The sequence below is a fragment of the Malaclemys terrapin genome, chromosome 3 (genome assembly GCF_027887155.1).
Source record: "Malaclemys terrapin pileata isolate rMalTer1 chromosome 3, rMalTer1.hap1, whole genome shotgun sequence".
In the NCBI taxonomy this organism is placed as follows: domain Eukaryota; kingdom Metazoa; phylum Chordata; order Testudines; family Emydidae; genus Malaclemys; species Malaclemys terrapin.
The window spans coordinates 124,141,712-124,163,242 of NC_071507.1; the positions used below are offsets into that span (position 1 = coordinate 124,141,712).

Genomic DNA, 21,531 nt, shown 5'->3' on the forward strand with positions numbered 1-21,531 from the left:
CTAAGTGGGGTATCTTCAAGAAGGCTACAAAGGGATCAGAGGTTCAGTAACCCTGGGAACTGGCAGTCCTGATCACCAGTTGGTGATAGGGAAAGCGAGACTTCTGGAAAAAAAAAGTTGAATTGACTGGAAGGGCATCTCAAAGCCCTGCAAGTTTTCTGTGTCACAGGAAAACAAAATACAGTAGTTACTGATCTCAGTCATCAGTCAGTCTGTCCAAGAAATGTGACATGTAAAACACGAGGGTCTTCAGATTTTAGAAGCTGGCCACAAGGGCCAAAAAAAGTGAATCTTCTGCTCCAGATGTAGTTTTTCAAGAGTACTCCTCATTCTGGTGGAACAGATTTTAGGTGCACGAGTTTTCTCTTTCTTCCATTTTAAAGCAGAAATTTTTAAAGAGAAATAAAAATGACAGAGCTTTGCTATAATAATGCCGCCAAACTAGCAACGGAGTCATGATATGTGAACCCAATACAGATCTTACAGGTCTTGCTATTCCCTTATTTGCAGATCTACCCTGTCAGGGGGCATAGCTTCACCTAGAAAAAGATTTGTGCTTTCTGCTTAGTTAGTAAAGCCAGCCATAGGGATTTTTTTAGTGTAGATGATTTTCATCTGGCCAAGGATTAAACATGACAATGGTCTGAGGTCAATGGCTTGCTATTTTTAAGTCCTTCACCAATTTCAAAATAGCACTGCTGGTGGAAGGAACTAGTAACGATGTTAACTTCTGATATTTCACTAACCACTTCAGATATTAATGAAATCAGTCTTTCTCATCCTTTACAGATTGGTGGCCCCTTATACAAAGTCAAAAATTTTCACAATCCCCTGACATTTTCTATAAAAGCAAGAGTAAAAAATGATTCAGTAACTCTATATAATACAACTACTCCTACAACTACTAAATGTGACCTCACAAACTTTGAAGCTTTGGTTGTACAGAAGTTATTCTCAAAACTTTATTTCTTTTGCTTTAGAGCTGTAAAAATTTGTTCAAAGCCTCACAATCCTCCTTGTTGCCTTTGCTGACTCTTTACCCACTCCCCACCCCCTCCAGGAATTGCAACCCATGGTGGAGAAGTAATGCAATACACCATTGGAAAAACAAGAGTTTTTAGCTTTAGTTCTGATAGTTTGTGAGATATTAAACAGAAAAATCACACTGCTCTGAGTTCTATCATACCTTACCTCCACTTTCAATTCTCACCTGACAGTGTATATCTTGAGAATTATTACAGCTAAAACTAAAGCTAGGGTTACCATATTTCAGCAAGAAAAAAAGAGGACGGGAGGAGCCCCGCCCTAGCCCCTCCCACTTCCCGCCCCCCCCCCCAGAACTCCCAACCCTCCCCCCGTTCCTTGTCCCCTGACTGCCCCCTCCTGGGACCCCTGCCCCTAACTGCCCCCCAGGACTCCACTCCCTATCTAAGCCTCCCTGCCTCTTGTCCCCTGACTGCCCCAACCCTTATCCACACCCCCACCCCCTGACAGCCCCCCCCCAGAACTCCCGACCCATCTAAACCCCTCTGCTCCCTGTCCCCTGACTGCTCCGATCCATCTCCCCACCCCTGCCACCTGACAGCCCCCCCCAGAACTCCCAAACACTCCCCCCGCTCCTTGTCCCCTGACTGCCCCCTCCTGGGACCCCTGCTCCTACCTGCCCTCCAGAACCCCACCCCCTACCTAAGACTCCCTATTCCTTGTCCCCTAACTGCCCCCTCCTAAGACCCCCCCCCAACTGCTCCCCAGGACCCTACCCCCTACCTGTACCCTGACTGCCCAAAACTTTCTCCACTCCCCCCAAAAAGCCCCCCCCCGTTTCTTGACTGCCACCTCCAGAACCTTCCTGCCCCCTGACCTCCTTACCCTGCTGCTCAGAACAGGGTGTTGGGCTCTGTGCAGCCGAGCCGGACACGTGGCTGAGCTCCCCAGCACAACAAAACCCGGTCCCTGGACCTGCACAACAAAACCCGGTCCCTGGCCCTGCACAGTGCTGCCGGACTGGGCTGCAAGGGAGCTGCCGGCTCAGAATGCAGGGCGGATCCGGCTCCTCTACAGCTGCTCCTGAGTCCAGCCCGGGACTTCCCTGCAGCCCTCCCAGCCGCTCGCTCTGCTCTGCCGGGGGGGAAATCCCGGACATTGTGAGTGCTTTACAAATTCCCCCCGGACGCTATTTTTAGCACAAAAAGGAGGACATGTCCGGGTAAATCCGGACGAATGGTAACCCTACTAAAGCTATATGCCATTTAAAAAATGTAGACACCTAGATTTCAAATGGTGGTAAGGCATTAATCTCAAAATCCAGGACTTTATGCAAAATAATATTAAAAGTTATGTCTTTCACACTCTATTAATCAGAATAATTGTATTCTAAAGTATTTATATCGCTAAAGATACTGAAAAAATATTTATTGAATGTCAGCTATTGAAACTTATCAGTATTTCAACAAAATTCAAAAAGTTAGTATTTTCTATAAGTGGGAACTGCAGTAAAAGGACAGAGTCATTTGAGAGGCTGCTAGAATCCCATGCTGCTGTTGATGCAATAAGCAGTTCCTCATCAGGAGATTCTTCATCAGGAACTACAAAGACCTATTTATGTAATGTGATAAAGATACCTGATTTAGAGAGAAAAAGATAGTTTGATATTTTCTCCACTTAACTCAGGTGTGCTGTTGTAGCGTTTCTTGGACTTGGAAAGAGGAATTGCGCACAATAGCAGCAGCAATGGACTTGAGAAGCCTTTAAACTTTGCAGTAGTTCCCCTTGCACAAAGACACAAATCCGCTCTTTAAGTCTTGTTATTAACCAATAATACTGCAGATTTTGAGGGGAAAAAATGGATATAGGAGATGCTGAAAAATGTTAAGGTCTTATATTTCAAAACCTGTCAGAATTAGAAACAATTTGCCAATCCATTATAAATACTTTAATGTCTAATAAAGTTTTCTAAGCAATGGTCCTGGACAAGTCACCAGAGAGCATTTTCAGTGCTTGCTGGTGGCACTTTGTGTAAGTGATAATAGCTAGGAATTGTCCCTGAACGTCTACTTTTTCTGGAAGTGTAACTATCTGGAAAATTTGTTTTATAGCTTTGGTTTTAATAGAAATTGTGATAATCCTATGGCAGTCCGATTAATCACAGAATGATCCAGGTATGTTGAGTGGGATTTATTTTGGAGGACGGTATATTTTGGAGCTTAAAAAAGCTTATAGTGTCCCATTAAAATCCCAATGTAGTATACTGCCCTATATCTATATGAATACATTAAAGTATAAAGAAGATGGAAATGGCATGGTCTATGATACATATCCACTGCTTTAGACTAGAAAGCTGTGCTTAAATAAAATTGAGGCATAGCAGGAGACCTTGATTTATCAGGAAATTCTGAAGATCTCCTAACTGTTGCTTATCTGCTGTCTATAATTTAAACTCAATATTAACCCTATGAATTTTGGCTCCCATATGGTGTAAAATGCAGCATCACACCGTCATTTTAAATTTTAAAATATTTTGAAATTGAGTCTACTCTTCTCCTTGTTAACCTCAACTTGGTTTATCATCTACTGTCTTTATGTTCCTTCTTCCCAAGACTCTAGTTTAGTTAGGCTGAGATTACTTAGTTATTTTGAGCACCCAGATTAGCAGGAGAGTAAATAGTAAAATTTTCCCATTTAAAAAAAAATTCTTCTGGTGAAAATAGCCACAAAAATCCATAATAAGATCAAGCACTCTATCCATCACTCAGATTCATAGAGATTAAGGCCTGAAGGCACTATTATAATAATCTATCTAATTTTTAGTGTCTAGCAGCATTATGAATTTAAGCTCTTCAGGCTCATCTTTTGAAAATGTTGTGCAGGTTTATTTTGAAGATGAGGACCGATAGGTCAGATATAGAGTGATCACTTTGTGAAAAGTGTTCACCCACAAGTGATAGGATGTTTTTTTTGTCTTTTATCATTTTACTGTGTGAGTTCATTCAAGAGAGTAGTGATTGTCTGGTTTCACCCACATAGTTGTTATTTATCAGAGGGGTAGCCGTGTTAGTCTGGATTTGTAAAAAGCAACAAAGAGTCCTATGGCACCTTAAAGACTAACAGATGTATTGGAGCATAAGCTTTCGTGGGTGAATGCCCACTTCGTCGGACGCATGTAATGGAAATTTCCAGAGGCAGGTATAAATATGCAGGCAAGAATCAGTCTGGAGATAACGAGGTTAGTTCAATCAGGGAGGGTGAGGCCCTCTTCTAGCAGTTGAGGTGTGAACACCAAGGGAGGAGAAACTGCTTTTGTAGTTGGCTAGCCATTCACAGTCTTTGTTTAATCCTGATCTGATGGTGTCAAATTTGCAAATGAACTGAAGCTCAGCAGTTTTTCTTTGAAGTCTGGTCCTGAAGTTTTTTTGCTATAAAATGGCTACTTTTACATCTGCTATTGTGTGGCCAGGGAGGTTGAAGTGTTCTCCTACAGGTTTTTGTATATTGCCATTCCTAATATCTGACTTGTGTCCATTTATCCTTTTATGTAGGGACTATCCAGTTTGGCCGATGTACATAGCAGAGGGGCATTGCTGGCACATGATGGCATATATAACATTAGTGAACGTGCAGGTGAATGAACCGGTGATGTTGTAGCTGATCTGGTTAGGTTCTGTGATGGTTTCGCTGGTGTAGATATGTGGGCAGAGTTGGCATCGAGGTTTGTTGCATGGATTGGTTCCTGAGTAAGAGTTGTTATGGTGTGGTGTGTGGTTGCTATAGTAGTTAGGGTTACCATATTTCAGCAAGCAAAAAAGAGGACGGGAGGAGCCCCGCCCTCATCCTGCCCTAGCCCCACCCCTGTCCCTCCCACTTCCCGCCCCCCTCAGAACCCCCAACCCTCCCCCGTTCCTTGTCCCCTGACTGCCCCCTCCTGGGACCCCTGCCCCTAACTGCCCCCCAGGACTCCACCCCCTACCTAAGCCTCCCTGCCTCTTGTCCCCTGACTGCCCCCTCCTGAGACCCTCCCCCCATCCTAACTGGCCCCCTAGGAGCCTACTCCTACCTGTACCCTGATTGCCCCAACCCTTATCCACACCCCCACCCCCAGACAGACCCCTGGGACTCCCACGCCCCATCCAACCACTCCCCACCCCCTGACAGCCCCCCCCCCCCCCCAGAACTCCCAAACACCCCTCCCCGCTCCTTGTCCCCTGACTGCCCCCTCCTGGGACCCCTGCTCCTAACTGCCCTCCAGAACCCCACCCCCTACCTAAGCCTCCCTCTTCCTTGTCCCCTGACTGCCCCCTCCTAAGACCCCCCCCCAAACTGCCCCCCAGGACCCTACCCCCTACCTGTATCCTGACTGCCCAAAACCTTCTCCATCTCCCCCCAAAAGCCCCCCCGTCTCTTGACTGCCCCCTCCAAAATCTCCCTGCCCCTTCTCCTGCCCCCTGGCCCCCTTACCCTGCCGCTCAGAACAGGGTGTTGGGCTCTGTGCGGAGCCGGACACGTGGCTGCGCTCCCCAGCGCAACACACAACCTGGTCCCTGCCCCTGCACAGTGCTGCCGGAGCGGGGCGCTGGGCTGCAGGGGAGGAGGAGCTGCTGAGGCCGATGCAAACGGCCCGGCCGGCTCAGAATGCAGGGAGGGGGGGGAGGGAGGAGCTCTACAGCTGCTCCGGAGTCCAGCCCGGCAAGCTGCAGGAGGAAGGGCTTTGGCTGCCAGAGCCCCATGTGAGCGGCTGACTTTCCTGCAGCCCTCCCAGCCGCGCCTCGCTCTGCATGGGGGGGAAATCCCGGACATTTTTAGTGATTTACAAATTCCCCCCCTGGACGCTATTTTTAACACAAAAAGGAGGACATGTCCGGGTAAATCCGGACGAATGGTAACCCTAATAGTAGTTGTTATTGGGGCCTTTAGTGCTCTGGATAAGGTATACCCATATGTTACTATAGGCAGATTTAGGATCCATGGATCTTGAAAGGTGTGTTGTAGGCGGGGTGTTGATCATTGTAGCATTGGAAATATGTTTGCAGGCTGTATCTGTTATTCTGGCAAGGTCTGGGGCCACTTTGAGTGGATGTGTCCTGGTCTGTGGGTGGGGAGCTTGCTTCTGATGATGAGCTTGGAGAGGTAGGGGAGTTGTTTGAAGGTCAGCTTTTGACAGCAGTAGCCTCTTCTGCAGATGCAGAGAAAATATTTTCTTCTTTTCAGTTTATTCAACTCTTTCAGTTCAATGACTAATTTATTTAAAGTTAAGAAAGTAATTGAGAGTTGAAAAAGCAGGAAAACTTGTATTCCTCTTCCAGTATATGACTAATGCCTTGTTTACACTACAGAGTTAAGTCAACTTAAGTTACGTCGACTATCATATGCCACTTTAATTACATCCGTTGTGCATGTCCACACAATGCTCCTTTTGTCAGCGGAGTCCGTCCCCAATCAGTGCTCTTGCATCGACAGAGAGAGCGTTGCATCGGGGTAGCTATCCCACTGTGCAACTTGCCACCCTCTGCCACTGGGAGATCTCAGAATGAATCGCAATGCATCACGCAGACATGCTCATTGTCCAGTGATGCAGTTCTTTCCATCCCATCGTTCCACGAGCTTCTGACTCAGTTTCATGCCGTTTTTAAATGGCCCTGTAAACTGTGCACCTGTGATCTCTGCCTTAAAGCATGGATCCTGAACTGCTGACCAGTCTGATGATGAGCATTAAGAACACAACATGGTTCGTCTTGCAGAATTTTATGAGCTGGGAAACAGAGAATCTGTGGTGCCTGCCCTGCTGTGTGTAATGGAAAGAAACAATTCAAGATTGCTGCTGGCATTCACGGAGCAGCTGCACTTGGTGGACTGTCGATATTGGGCTTGGGAAATAAGCACTGAGTAGTGAGATCACATCGTGATGCATGTATGGGATGACGAGCAGTGGCTACAGAACTTTTGGATGTGCAAAGCCACCTTTCTGGAACTGTGTGCAGAACTCGCCCCTGCCCTGCAGCACAAGGACCACCAGAATGAGAGCTGCCCTCACAGTGGAAAAGCGAGTGGTGATTGCTGTGTGGAAGCTAGCAAAGCCAGACTGCTACCAGTCAGTTACAAGTCAGTTTGGGGTTAGAAAGTCCACTGTGGAGTTTGCGGTGATGCAAGTGTGCTGGGCTGTTAATCGCCTTCTGCTATGAAGGACTGTAACTCTGGGTAATGTGCATGAAATAATTGATGGTTTTGCAGCAATGGGATTCCGTGGCAGAGCAATAGATTGAATGCATATCCCAATTTTGGCGCCAGACCATCTTGTGATGGATACATCAACTGAAAAGGCTACTTCTCTACGGTCTTGCCGGCACTGGTGGATCACCAGGGCCATTTCACGGACATCAATGCGGGTTGTTCAGGAAAAATTCAAGATGCATGCATCTTTAGGAACACTGGACTATATAGAAAGCTGCACACTGGGATTTCGTTCCAGAAGATTGCTATGGGGGATGGGCATATGCCCATAATGATCCTGGGAAACCCCGCCATCCCCTTGCTCCCATGGCTCATGGAAGTAAGGGGGAACCAAGACAGAAGCAAAGAGTGCTTCAACAACAGGCACCGAATGACTGTTGAATGTGCCTTTGGCAGATTAAAAAGTCACTGGCGCTGTCTTTTTGGCAGGTTAGACCTCATTGAGGAAAATATTCCGATGGTCATAGCAGCCTACTGTGCATTGCATAACATTTGCAAAGCGAGGGGGGAAATGTTTCCCTAGGGGTAGAGTGATGAGATGGATTGGTTGGCTGCTGATTTTAAGCAGTCCGATACCAGAGCAATTAGGGGGACTATATGAATCAGGGAGGCTTTGAAGAAGTATTTTGACAATGAGTCACAGTAATGTGTCTTTGTGATGCATTTGGCCAGGCAGTGTTTAGTTGCTGCCTTGAATGACCCCTGTAATGCTTGCCTCTTGAAAAATAACTAAAAAGTACAAATGCAAGACAAGATGTAAAGCAATGATGTAAATCAAGGTTTCCTGCTTCCTGATTTAAATCATGATTAAAATCAATGATTTATTCACTCTGATATAAAGCATCCATCCTGGTTATACAAGTTATCCTGTTTATTCTTATTAAAAATTGGCAAAAATTAGTTTTTTCCAGTCCTCTGGAGCTAGCTCAGTATTCTAAAATTTGTTAAATATCAACATCAGTGGATGAGAGTGTTACTCAGTCAATTTTTAAAACTCTTGGTGCAAATTATTGGTTTCTGCATATTTTTAAAAATGTTTAACCTTAGTATTTTCTGTTTAACATGCTTCCTAGTTAATTTTGGAATAGGTAATATTTATCACTGTAAGTTGTGAATATATCATCCAGCTTCTTTCCAAATACAGAACAGTAATATTTATTGATTCTGCCTTTTCTGCATCATTATGAACTCTGAAGGGCCTTTCCTGCCATTAACCTGGGTTAAGGACAGAACATCAGTCTTAAATTTGAAATTCCTGTTCTTTCTCTTTAACAGAAATTGTATTATTTTCTTAGAGAGTTACACTCAGATACCAAGAAGCACTTCTAACCACATAAAAATGTAATTATATCTGACATAAGATTTCATAGTCAATTTACTGGATTAGTGGTAATGTGATAAACTATCCAGTTTGATTTACAGTCTAGAGACTGCGTGAGTAACAGGGTTTGAGAATCTTTCAGAAAGTGTGCCTAGCCCCTTAAGTGAGAAAGTATCTTATATTAACATGAACATAAAAATGGCCATACTGGGTCAGACCTGTGGTCCATCTAATCCAGTATCCTGTCTTCCAACAGTGGTGTCCAGTGCCAGATGCTTCAGAGGGAATGAACAGAACAGGGCAATTATCAAGTGATCCATCCCCTCTTGTCCACTCCCACCTTCTGGCAGTCAGAGGCTTGGGGACACCCAGAACATGGGGTTGCATTCATGTCCAGCCTGGCCAATAGCCATGAATAGACCTATCCTCCACGGATTTATCTAATTCTATTTTTAACCCAGTTATATTTTTGGCCTTCACAACATCCTTTGGCAACAGGTTGACTGTGCATTGTGAGAAAAAGTACTTCCTTTGTTTTAAACCAGCTGCCTGTTAATTTCATTGGGTGACCCCTCGTTCGTGTGTTATGTGAAGGGGTAAATAACACTTCCCTATTCACTTTTTGCACACAATTCATTATTTTATAGACCTCCATCATATCCCTCCTTAGTCTTCTCTTTTCTAAAATGATCAGTCCCAGTCTTTTTAATCTCTCCTCATATGGAAACTGTTCCATATCCCTGATAATTTTTGTTGCCCTTTGTACTTTTTCCAGTTCTAGTGTATCTTTTTTGAGGTGAGGCAATCAGAACTGTACGCAGTATTCAAAGTGTGGGTGTACCATGGATTTATATAGTTGCATTATATTTTCTTTCTTCTTATCTGTCACTTTCCTAATGGTTCCTACAGTTCTCTTAGCTTTTTGACTACCACTATACTTAAGTGGATCTTTTCAGAAAACTATCCACAATGACCCCACGATCTCTTCCTTGAATGGTAACAGCAAATTTAGACCCCAACATTTTGTATGTATAGTTGGGATTATGTTTTCCAATGTGCATTTATCAGCATTTAATTTCATCTACCATTTTGTTGCCCAGTGACCCAGTTTTGTGAGATCCCTTTGTAACTCTTATCAGTCAGCTTTGGATTTAACTATCTTGAGTAATTTTGTATTGTCTGCCAACTTTGCCACTTCACTGTTTACCCTTTTGTCCAGATCACTTATGAATATGTTGAACAGCATTGGTTCAAGTACAGATCATTGGGTGACCACACTATTTTACCTCTCTCCACTGAGAAAACTGAACAATTATTCCTACCCTTTGTTTCCTATCTTTTAACCAGTTATTGATCCATAAAAGGACCTTCCCTCTTATCCATGACTGCTTACTTTGCCTAAGAGCCTTTGATGAGGGATATTTCTATAGCTAATTATAGAGCAAGCTTGATAAGAGCAGTATGGTGAATTTTGCCTTAATCAAAATGTTGATGGCTACTATACATAGCTTTGAGAGGTTTATGTGCACAATGGTGTGTGTGTGTGTGTGTGTGTGTATGGGACTGCATATTTAAAATGTGGAATTGGGGGATAATTTGAAACTCAGAGTTGCAACATCCCAGAATGGGTGGAGGAGAGAGAATTTAACAATTATTTTTGACCCTTCTGTTAGCAGCAATTAACCTAATGAAAACAGACCCCTTTTGATGCTGACAATATGACAACCAAGTATCTCCCTCCTACTTTTTAAAATAATTTAACAATCAGAAGAACTTTAATCATTTGATTGGAATACTGCTGCAGATGACACTAAACTGGGAGGGATGGTAGATATGCTGGAGGGTAGGGATAGGATACAGAGGGACCTAGACAAGTTAGAGGATTGGGCCAAAAGAAATCTGATGAGGTTCAACAAGGACAAGTGCAGAGTCCTGCACTTAGGATGGAAGAATCCCATGCACTGCTACAGACTAGGGACCGAATAGCTAGGCAGCAGTTCTGCAGAAAAGGACCTAGGGGTTACAATGGACGAGAAGCTGGATATGAGTCGACAGTGTGCCCTTGTTGCCAAGAAGGCTAATGGCATTTTGGGCTGTATAAGTAGAGGCATTGCCAGCAGATCGAGGGACATGATCATTCCCCTCTATTCTGCATTGGTGAGGCCTCATCTGGAGTACTGTGTCCAGTTTTGGGCCCCACACCACAAGAAGGATATGGAAAAATAGGAAAGAGTCCAACGGAGAGCAACAAAAATGATTAGGGGTCTGGAGCACATGACTTATGAGGAGAGGCTGAGGGAACTGGGATTGTTTAGTCTCCAGAAGAGAAGAATGAGGGGGGATTTGATAGCCGCTTTCAATTACTTGAAAGGGGGTTCCAGAGGGGATGGATCTAGACTGTTCTCAGTGGTGGCAGATGACAGAACAAGGAGTAATGGTCTCAAGTTGCAGTGGAGGAGGTTTAGGTTGGATATTAGGAACAACTTTTTCACTAGGAGGGTGGTGAAGCACTGGAATGGGTTACCTAGGGAGGTGGTGGAATCTCCTTCCTTAGAGGTTTTTAAGATCAGGCTTGACAAAGCCCTGGCTGGGATGATTTAGTTGGGGATTTGTCCTGCTTTGAGCAGGGGGTTGGACTAGATGACCTCCTGAGGTCCTTTCCAACCCTGATATTCTATGATTCTATGATACACTTTTTTCTTTGATGTTTAAACTATTGTTAATGAAAGAATAAATTGGTTTTCAATCACTGATGCTAGGTCTGAGTATGTCACAACTGAAGTATCCAGTCTCCCCTCCATCCTCTTCATTTTATTAAACTTGTACCAAATGTATTAATACCAAGCCACTTGACTGTTCCATTTGATATACAAAGTTCTGAAAAGACTAATAGTCCTGATGTACTTACTACAATTCATAACTGAATTTAAAAATGCAATGGGGAAAAACATTAATCTTGAATACTATGGTGTAACTAGTTAATTAGCATCCATAATAGCCCCATAAGAAAAGAGAATGATACTAACTGGTACTCATATCAGCATGACAAACTTTTAGATACAGTGTTGCAAATTCATTTATATTTCATTTTAAAGGGTAGCAAAATTAATGAAGGGAAAATGTTATCATTATTACTTTTATCTTCAACATTATAGCATTGTTTAAATGATGAAATCGGCAATTTGCTGAGGTCTGATGTGGATCTGAAGAGTGACGATCACCGTTTTTAGCACCATCAGGAATTCATCATTTGAAACAAGAAGTTACAGACCTGCAACTTGTTTGATTCTGTCTATTTAAAGGGGAACTATAGAATACTTCTGTAATTCCTAGATAAACTTCTGATATCGCTGAAATCTCAAATATTTCTTTAAGTAACTGTACTTTCTACTAAAAGTTGTATGGAAGTGAATTTGTGGTTATTTGGAAATCTATTCATGCTTGGGATCAGGGCCGGCACCAGCTTACCAAGCAGGTGCTTGGGGCGGCCACTTCAGAGAGGGGCGGCACGTCCAGCTGTTCAGCGGCAAATGGGCAGACGGTCCCTCACTCCTGCTCGGAGTGAAGGACCTTCCGCCGAATTGCCGCCGCAGATCGCAATCGCGGCTTTTTGTTTTGTTTTGTTTGGCTGCTTGGGGCGACCAAAACCCTGGAGCCGGCTCTGCTTGGGATGTTCTCTTTTTATATTGCTACCAAAGCAGAAACTCTTCTGTCTCTCTTTAAAATGTATTTGTAGAGTTACCTATTGTATGTTCTTTTTAAAATAAAAAAAACTGGAAGTTATGCATTTCTTCCAAGTTATAAGAGATAATGTTATCATGTGCATAACAGTGAACAGTCTGTATTAAGGTTCCTGTCCACTGGTGTATTTGGCTTTAAAGGTTTAGAACGGTTGTCTGGCTCATACCAAGAGTAGAGACTGCAATATATTATTAAGGGGATATTCCATTTTTCAGATGAGCTGTTTAACATACGTCTTTACATCAGTTAGAGAAGAGTTGAATTGAGTTCTATTTTAGATCCCAGGATATTTCCCCGAAATAAGTGATATTTTAACCAAGATTATTTCTCCGTAAGTGGAAGAGGAATATAGGTGACAGTGCCAAAGTGGCTATAGCTTCACGTCTGTTTGCTATATAAATAGCCCTCCCAAAGCAAGGTATTTGGTTTCCAATGCTTTTATTATAGAAACTAGTGCTTAATGACTACTGTTGCCTCTATAATCAATGTGCTACTGATAACAAATTCATGGATTAGGTATTCCAAAGCAGTTCATAAAGTGTGTAGAAGTGCTATTTCTGGGTCCCAGTTCTGCTGGCACAAAACAGATGTGTAGCTTCTCTCAAGAAAATTAGACCAATAGCAGCCAATGACAAGTTCACATTTTGATAACCTTCAGCTAACTTCAGACTTCCTCTTTTCTCTCCTCAATCTTTTTCCTGCCTCCTAAGAAAAAGAACATATTACAGTCTCTGCCTTTTAGAGCAGTAAAGCTTGTTGTTGTTTTTTTACTTGCAGGCCTTGCTATTTTTGGAGTGGGGAGGTAGCATGAGCTTAGGGTACAAGAGAAGAGGGCAAAAAGTTGCACTGGTTTAGAAGCACCTTCAGTCTACTTTAGCAAACCCCCTCTGCTGTGGCTCAGACCTGCATTCTGAAGTGACTTCTGATGACATGTCAAAGCACTGGGCCATAGCTTACATGCCCTTCACCTGGGAGCTTGCACTTCGGGGGACTGAGACCAGCTGAACTCCCACACTGAATTTGGAAGGACCTGTTGGTGGACTCACCCTCCTTTTTCTCTAAAACACAGATAGAATCAGGATAAGGAAGAGATGCTACCTCAGTGTTTTATACCTTGATAAATCAGGCCTTTTCTAGAATTTAGTTTCAGGGAGAGGGGAGCAAGAACTGCTGCAAAGAAATTGTCTTAATAGGGCCCCAGCAGAGCAGATCTTCATATTAAATTAATATATGGAGATATACCTATCTCATAGAACTGGAAGGGATCCCAAAAAGTCATCGAGTCCAGCCCCCTGCCTTCACTAGCAGGGCCAAGTACTGACGCCAGATCCCTAAGTGGCCCCCTCAAGGATTGAACTCACAACCCTGGGTTTAGCAGGCCAATGCTCAAACCACTGAGCTATCCCTCCCTCATAGGCTAGCTGGGTATGACTTTATCAGAAGGGAGTTTATATGTGAACCAGCTTTTGTTCACATTCCCTGGAATCTTCTAGGCTGCTGGCTGTTTTTTAAGGTGGAGCTCAACAGATGGAATCTGAGGTAAATATTTTTCAGAGAACATTTCAGTAAAGCAATGATGACCTTTGCTTCCTAGAATATTTTCTTTTGGGAGATGGGTCCAGAGATCAATTTATTTGTCAACTCTATGTCTTTACCCCTTAGTATTTTGTATGCCGACTATACAGCTAATATGTTTGAGGCTTTCTTTGTGCCCGAGAAAGAAAATAGACAAGTAGACTGGCTCATTCATCAAAGGATTCACCCAAGCAATGCGTCTTGGAGAATGGCATATTCCAGTTGCAAGTGGCTTTGTGGGGCCTTATCCAAATAGAACTGTTCAATAAAAGGCACAACAGGAAAGTGGACATGTTCTGCTGCAGTGTCCAAACCATCAGGCAATAACAGGATCCATTCCTGATCTCATACTAGACCTTCTCCTAGCTAGTAGTCCTTAGTTTGTTTAGTTGGTTTGGGACCCTGGTAGTTTCTTTTTACTTGATTGTTTCTTGTTACGTTATCCCAGAGAAGCAGTTGATTTATAAGGGGTTTGGGAAATAGGGCATCTTTTGCATTGTTTTTCTTTACACTTAATGGAAAATGCTGAACCAGTCCCTACCTGTTTTGCACTATAGAACTCTGACCCAGAAAGGAGAATTTTCTTACTGCTAATTCCTTTCTGGGTCCTGGATTCCACCAACATGGATTCTGTCCGAACTGATGAGAGAGCAATGGAGAGAACCGTGTTACTCTAGATGAAAGGTGACAAATGAGAGCTGCTTACTAGCTGCTCCCCTGCCTAATCTGCATATAAAAGGAGCTACTCTCTGTTCTACAACAGTGGAATCTGCATCCCAGAAAGAAATTAGCAGTAAGAATATTCTCCTGTTAAAAGCAAATTCTATTCAAATATGTACCCGGTTATTTTCACATTTGAAATACATTTAAAAGCATCACTGCCACAGTATTTCAGAAATGGCATCTTCGCTTCCTCCCCAAAACATGATCTCGGTATTTGGACATCTGTATGTATCCAAATTAGAAATAGGTATGTGTGTGTTGATTTAAAAACTTATAGTAAATGGCAATAATAATTGATAGTTACGTGGACTGAATTAGCATAGTAATTTTTCCCTGCAACTATTTTGGTTGCCATTCCAAGTAAAGGAGAGAGTTATTTTAAAAAATTCACAAGAAAAATCATTATCAAATTAACCCATCTGGCTATGTGATATTTATTTTATTGCAGCTCTTTAATATTAGATGGTGTTGAACCACAGAGTACCTGCGAATTGGAGGTGGATGCAGTAGCTGCTGATATTTTGAATCGATTGGATGTTGAAGGTGAATTGCTAATTATTCTGTATGTATTGCTCTTCAGGGCAGGGATTTATATTGTCATATTATTATAATGCCTAGCACAACGAGGCTTAAACCCTGATTGAGGCATCTGATATACTGCATGCAATATAAATAATAAGGTGCTCAGATACTCTAGTCATGGACAGCAGTACGAAACTCTATGATAAACAAGAACTATAAAATGGATATTGGAGAGAGGAGAAAGCAGGGGATTAGAAGAATAGCCAAGCATCACAGGAACAACACAGAATCTCGGTAATGGGGCTCAGTAGGCTTTTTTTGGCCTGTAAGAAAAGGATGTAAAATTCCAGTTATTTTGGTTCTTCCACAACTTATTTAATGACCACTGAATGAACATTGGCATGGGTGCCAAAAGAAGCTATGCTTTTGTCCACACAACTAAGTAGTAAGAGTCTTCAAAAGCAAGGATTACTAGGGAATAAATAGAGGAATTATGCCAGAACTTTGCATTACACCAGTATGTCCAGGCAAGGTATGACTTGCAATGAACAGCAGCGGACTGATGCGAAGCTATTAGTGGAACAATAAGCCATTGTCAGAGTTATTTAAAGAATTTGTTTCTTCACCCTGACAACCTTTCCTTGATGTATTCTGGCATATTCCAGCCCAGATTGGGAGGAACCCTGGTTTGCAAGCTATATGGGAAGATGAAAAGCAGCGCCGGAGAGAGAAGAATGAATCTTCTCAGATTAGTCCATCTGATTCACAAGGTAAATGAAGTGTACAGTGATGTGCAGTTTGTCTATAGAACATTTTTATAGGAGAGGTGAGTAGGATACAGAGCTGAAGTTAATGTATTAAGTTTCGGGTTTTTTGAGATTTATTGTTTTTATTTTATTGAAAGAGCATTATCCAATATTTGTATTTTAAAATATTAAAATTTGATTCAAAATCATATTAATTAACAGAATATAATATACACAGCACAGGTTGTTGCCTGTGCTGTGTATAATAAAGTTAAGGTTGCCTGACACTTTACATTATAATACCCTATATTCCAGGGCCGCCTAGAGGATTCAGGGGGCCTGGGGCAAAGCGGGGGAGCTGCAGCGCTTGTACGCTCCCAGCGGCGATCCGGGTCTTCAGCGGCATTTCAGCGGCAGGAGGCCCTTCAGTCGCTCCGCGTCTTCGGCAGCACTGAAGGACCCACCGCCGAAATGCCGCCGAAGATCCGGTCTGCCGCCGGGCCAGGGCTCATGGGGCCCCTGTGGGGCCCGGGGCAAATTGCCCCATTCCCACCCACACACACAACCCATTTGGACTGATGTTTTCCAGGCTATGGGTGTCTTCCTAAAACAGTTTTTTCTTTTTCCGGCAAAGTTTCAGTTAAAACAGTGTAGTTATTTCTCAGAACCAGGTTAGGAGAAAAATACATTGTTTTGGTCAGGTTAAAAATTAATTGCACAGGGAAAACTGTACTCTTGGAATTAATCAAGGTTGTGCAGTGAATGAGACTGTTCTCAGATGGGGCAAAAGGTGGAACTGCAGCAACTTTCTGGCAGAAGCCTTTTTCTGCACAAAAAATTAAAAATATGCACGGTTAATTGATTCTGCACGTGTGCAGTGGCGCAGAATTCCCCCAGGAATAATAGCTGCATTGGTTATGGTTGTACTGTCTTTCTTTGGTTTCTGATCACAGTTGTAACACTCAAATTTGAACTGGTTTTAAGCAAATATATTTTTTCAAAAGATTATTAGTGAGTTGCTAATATAAGCGATCATCCTAGCAGTCATACACAAGTTACTTTGTGTTGATAGATCAGAGTAAAAACTCCAAATAACAAACCTTTTTTTTTTTAATCTTAAAGATCGTGGATTTGTGCCAACAACAGAGAGTGAAAAAATCTTTCAAAAGAGACTTAAGGAAATCCTCAAGCAAAGTGACTTCTCTGTGTAAGTAGTCAGCCATTTCCCATGATTTATAACCTTTTGTACTAACCTGAATAGTCATTTTAAAGATTTTTTTTTAAATTAAATAGAACATTGTCAGGCTCAGTGGACTACAGTAATGGATCAGAGGAGTTTTCTGCTGAGTTAACACTACATTCAGAGGTACTTTCTCCTAAAGCAGTTCCATGTTCACCAGCCAATATGGTGGAAGTGCACAAAGATAAGCAGCTGAACACAGGTGAGTATTTTCAGTGACATTAATTTTAGGGACCAAGCCTTACACATTCACATATTTAGGCCATTGGAACTTTATGTATGAATAAATCGAGCAGGATTTGACTCTTCGTTATAGACTGCCTGAACTAAACAGTACCTTTGCCCTCACTTTAGCTCCTTGTAACACTAGTAAAGTAAACTCTTCACCAGGGGTACTTAGGAGCCAGCTATGCCATCTCTCTACATGCATTTGGGTCCTCTCTGTGTCAGTAGCATATCTGACTGGGGAGCTAGTTTTTCTTTGTGCTACCTGAGCAGTGCAAAGAATGTGAAGCAAGTCACAAAATCTGCAGGATTTTCATCACCACAAAGACATTTTGTGGATCAAAATGTTCATAGTTGATAGAACCACAGAAACTTTTTAGAAGTCTTTTAAAATAATTTGTAAATACTTGAATGTTTAATAGCCACAAACTGATTTTTAGAAATTGTTTTGCTTTCATATTGAAACACTGATGTATATTACTCCTTCAAGTTTTGTCTAATTTTTTAAAGAACCTAATAGGGATACTAATAAAGAGGAGGATGCGCTTATTAATGAAGAAGCGATTTTAAACGTCATGGAAAATAGTCAGAGTTTTCATCCACTGTCTCAGAGACTGAATCAGACTGCAGTTTTCAGTGAGTATAACCAGGACATGAATAATACATTCTTTGCTACTAGGCAACTGTTGCCATTCCCTCTGTGTATTTAGTTCTGTATCAAACCCAGAGGAAGGCAGACTCCTTAACCCAAGGAGTTTGCAGTTTAGAAGGTTGCCTTCCAGTGTCGCCTTCTATAATCTCTCACCAATCCAGCTGGTTTGTAAAGACTGCTCTGCTGCTGCTGCCGCTCTAATTCAAAATATCATTTTCCAGGTCAAGCAACTAGAGGTGCTGGGAGGAGTTCCTGTTCCATATGTCTCTAAAAGGTGTGGGGATGCTTGAGGAGATTCTGGAGTCCCAAAATTTGGGTTAGAGAGAAAGGGGGCCTGGCTGGCCTGTTCTCTCCCCTGCCTATATTGCTCACACTCTTCTCAGCTCTCTTTCTCTGGGTTTGGGGCGAGAGAGAACTCTCATAGCTGGGCGCCTGGCCAGCAGCCGCTGCTTTCCCATCACCCAGCTACAAAGGCAGCGCAGAACTAAGGGTGGCAATACCGTGACACCCTCCCCACCTAAAATAACCTTCTGACACACACACCCCGCAACTCCCTTTTGGATCAGGATCCCCAATTTGAGAAACGGTAGTCTCCTCCTTTAAATCTGTATAGTATTGGGTAAAATTACACAAGAGACCAGATTTCACAGTCCATGACGCGTTTTTCATGGCCGTGAATTTGGTAGGGTCCTATGTATAACACTGGCCACAGAATTTTACCCAGTAATTTCTGCATCATTCCCATTACTTCTGATTGAACTAGAGCATGATGAAAGGAGGAATATTTAACCGTTAAATGCCCCTGTATTAGAGTCTCTAAATCGTTAATGGGGGGAGGCCAGATTTCACAGTCTGTGACGCGTTTTTCATGGCCATAAATTTGGTGGGGCCCTAAATATGAGTCAACAAAGTGGTGCAGCTGCAAAAAAGGCTAAGGCTATGTCTAGGCTGCAGAGTTTTGTTGCCAGAAGTTATGTCGCTTTAATTAAACCACTGTTTCACATCCACATTACGCTCCTTGTGTCGGCAGATTGTATCCACAGTAGTAGCTCTTGCATCAATATAGAGAGCAGTGCATTGTGGGTGGTTATCCCACTGTTTAATTGGCCACAGGGTGCTTTTGGAAGGGTTTGCACTGCCTCATGGGGCAGGTACAGTGTCACATGATGCAGGTTTCTTAATCCCATTGTTCCATGGGTATCCTATTAAGATTGCCAACCGCTTTTCAACTGAAGTGGGGAGGAGTGGGTGGGGGAGCGTGTGACAGCAAGTGTGTGGAGGGGGAGAGACAGTGTGTGTGTGTGGGGTATATGTGAGAGAATGTGTATGCTGGGGGGACAGTGAGTATGCTGTCTCAGCTGCTGAAAGCAGCCAGTTCTGAGGCAGGGGGAGGGGGACACCCTGGACATCTGGCCCCCACTTCCCTCCTTGGCTCTGCACAGCAGTCTCACACACACACCCGCCCCTGCCTGCCTGCTTCTGTGTTCCTAGTGCAAGAGACAACAGCATTCCACATTAACGATTTGCTCTTTTTTCCCCAGAGCAGAGCAGCATGCTGAGCTGTCAGAACTTCATAGAGCTTTGAAAGGGGAGGGGTACATGCCTGCAGGACAGATGAGTTCAAAACTGTGAGCAGAGCAGTCACAGTGGGCATTGTGGAATACTGGGGGAGCATCTGCACGCTCTTTGGGACGAATGGCAGTGTTTATACTGACACTGTCACTTTAACTTCGCTGCAAAAAGCCCTTTGTCTCTCGTCAAAGTGGTTTTATTTTGTCGCCAATAGTGGCATTGCAGTGTGTACACCTTCAATGTTTTGCCACCAGAAGCTGCCTTTTGCCGACAAAACTCTGCAGTGTAGAAAAGGCCTAATATTCTGGGCTGTATTTTCAGGAGTGTCGTATCTAAGAGAGAGAAGAGAATTGTTCCACTGTATTTGACACTAGTGAAGCCTCAACTGGAGTACTAGCAGCAAAGAGTCCTGTGGCACCTTATAGACTAAGAGATGTATTGGAGCATGAGCTTTCGTGGGTGGATACCCACTTCGTCGGATGCATTCACCCATGAAAGTTCATGTTCCAATACATCTGTTAGTCTATAAGGTGCCACAGGACTCTTAGTCTGGATCTGTAAAAGCAGCAAACACGGCTAACCCTCTGAAACTGGAGTACTGTTTCCAGTTCTGGGTGCCACACTTTAAGGAAGATGTAGACAAATTGGAAAGAGTTCAGAGGAGAGCAACAAAAATGATGAAAAGTTTAGAAAACCTGATCTATGAGGAAAGGCTAGGGAAAAAACCTGGGTATGTATAGTCTAGAGAAAAGAAGATTGAATGGGGACCTGATAACAGTCTTCGAGTACGTTAAGAGCTGTTACCGAGAGAATGATGATCCACTGCTTTCCATGTCCATTGAAGGTAGTACAAGAAGCAATGGGCTTAATCTGCAGCACTTTTTTAACTATAAGGATAGTTAAGTATTTGGAATAGGTTACCAAGAGAGGTTGAAGAATCCCCATCATTGAAGGCTTTTAAGGATAGGTTAGACAAGCACCTGTCAGGTATGGTCTAGGTCAGTGATTCTCAAACTTTTGTACTAGTGACCCCTTTCACATAGCAAGCATAGCAAGTGCGACCCCCCTTATAAATTAAAAACACTTTTTATATATTTAACACCATTAGTGCCACCATGCTGGAGGGCAAAGTGGGGTTTGGGGTGGAGGCTGTCCTCTCACAACCCCCCACATAATAACCTCATGACCCCCTCAGCCATCCCGTCACCCAGTTTGAGAACCCCTGGTCTAAGTATACTTCGTCCTGCCACATTATGGAGGGCTGGACTAGATGACCTCTCGAGATTCCTTTCAGCCCTACATTTTTATGATTCTTTAGTTGAAGGCAGAGACAAAGCAGCCCAAGGATTGAGAACATGTAAAGATATGGGAGAGAGAGGAAAACCCAGGATGAAAGGAGAGAGAGCTCAGTGGTTTGAGCATTGGCCTGCTAAACCCAGGGTTGTGAGTTCAGTCCTTGAGGGCGCCACTTAGGGATCTGGGGAAAAATCAGTACTTGGTCCTGCTAGTGAAGGTAGGGGGCTGGACTCGATGACCCTTCGGGGTCCCTTCCAGTTCTATGAGATAGGTATATTTCTATATACAGAGAAAGATGGGATCAGGGGAACAGCTTGTGGGATTAATGGCAAATAGTAGAAAATAGATCTCCTCAATAGAAAGAAGGAATTAGGGGTGGAAGGAGAGGAGGAATATTCTTCCTGGATGCTTTCAATTTTGCTTTTTTTAAAAGTAGGCAAAATCTTGGACAGTGAAGGGTGCAGATGAGTATAGGAGGAAAAGCAGAGAAGAGTGTTTGAGGAGGGAATTGAATGTGAACTGGAGTCAGTGGGAGTTGGCAGCCTGGGAATTGATTAAGCAAGAGAGGTTAAGTTACTTAGGAATAGAAGAGAGCAAAAGAAGATGACTTCAACTGCTGCAATGAAGGGAGAGAGCCTTTTTCACCAAGTGTGAGGGGGTGGAAGGAATTGGAGAGAAAGGAGCATTGCTGAGAGTG

At 43.2% G+C, this 21,531-nt stretch overlaps 1 protein-coding gene across 2 annotated transcripts in view; it reads left to right on the forward strand.

Annotated features, from left to right (window-relative positions):
- Positions 1–21,531, forward strand: part of REV3L (REV3 like, DNA directed polymerase zeta catalytic subunit) — a 235,346-nt gene that overhangs the window by 121,125 nt on the left and 92,690 nt on the right. For both annotated transcript variants that reach the window (XM_054022361.1, XM_054022362.1), the window contains 5 exons: positions 15,030–15,124; positions 15,769–15,873; positions 16,972–17,056; positions 17,143–17,291; positions 17,825–17,950. In XM_054022361.1, the coding sequence (XP_053878336.1) occupies positions 15,030–15,124; positions 15,769–15,873; positions 16,972–17,056; positions 17,143–17,291; positions 17,825–17,950 (560 nt within the window). The remainder of the gene's footprint in view (positions 1–15,029; positions 15,125–15,768; positions 15,874–16,971; positions 17,057–17,142; positions 17,292–17,824; positions 17,951–21,531) is intronic.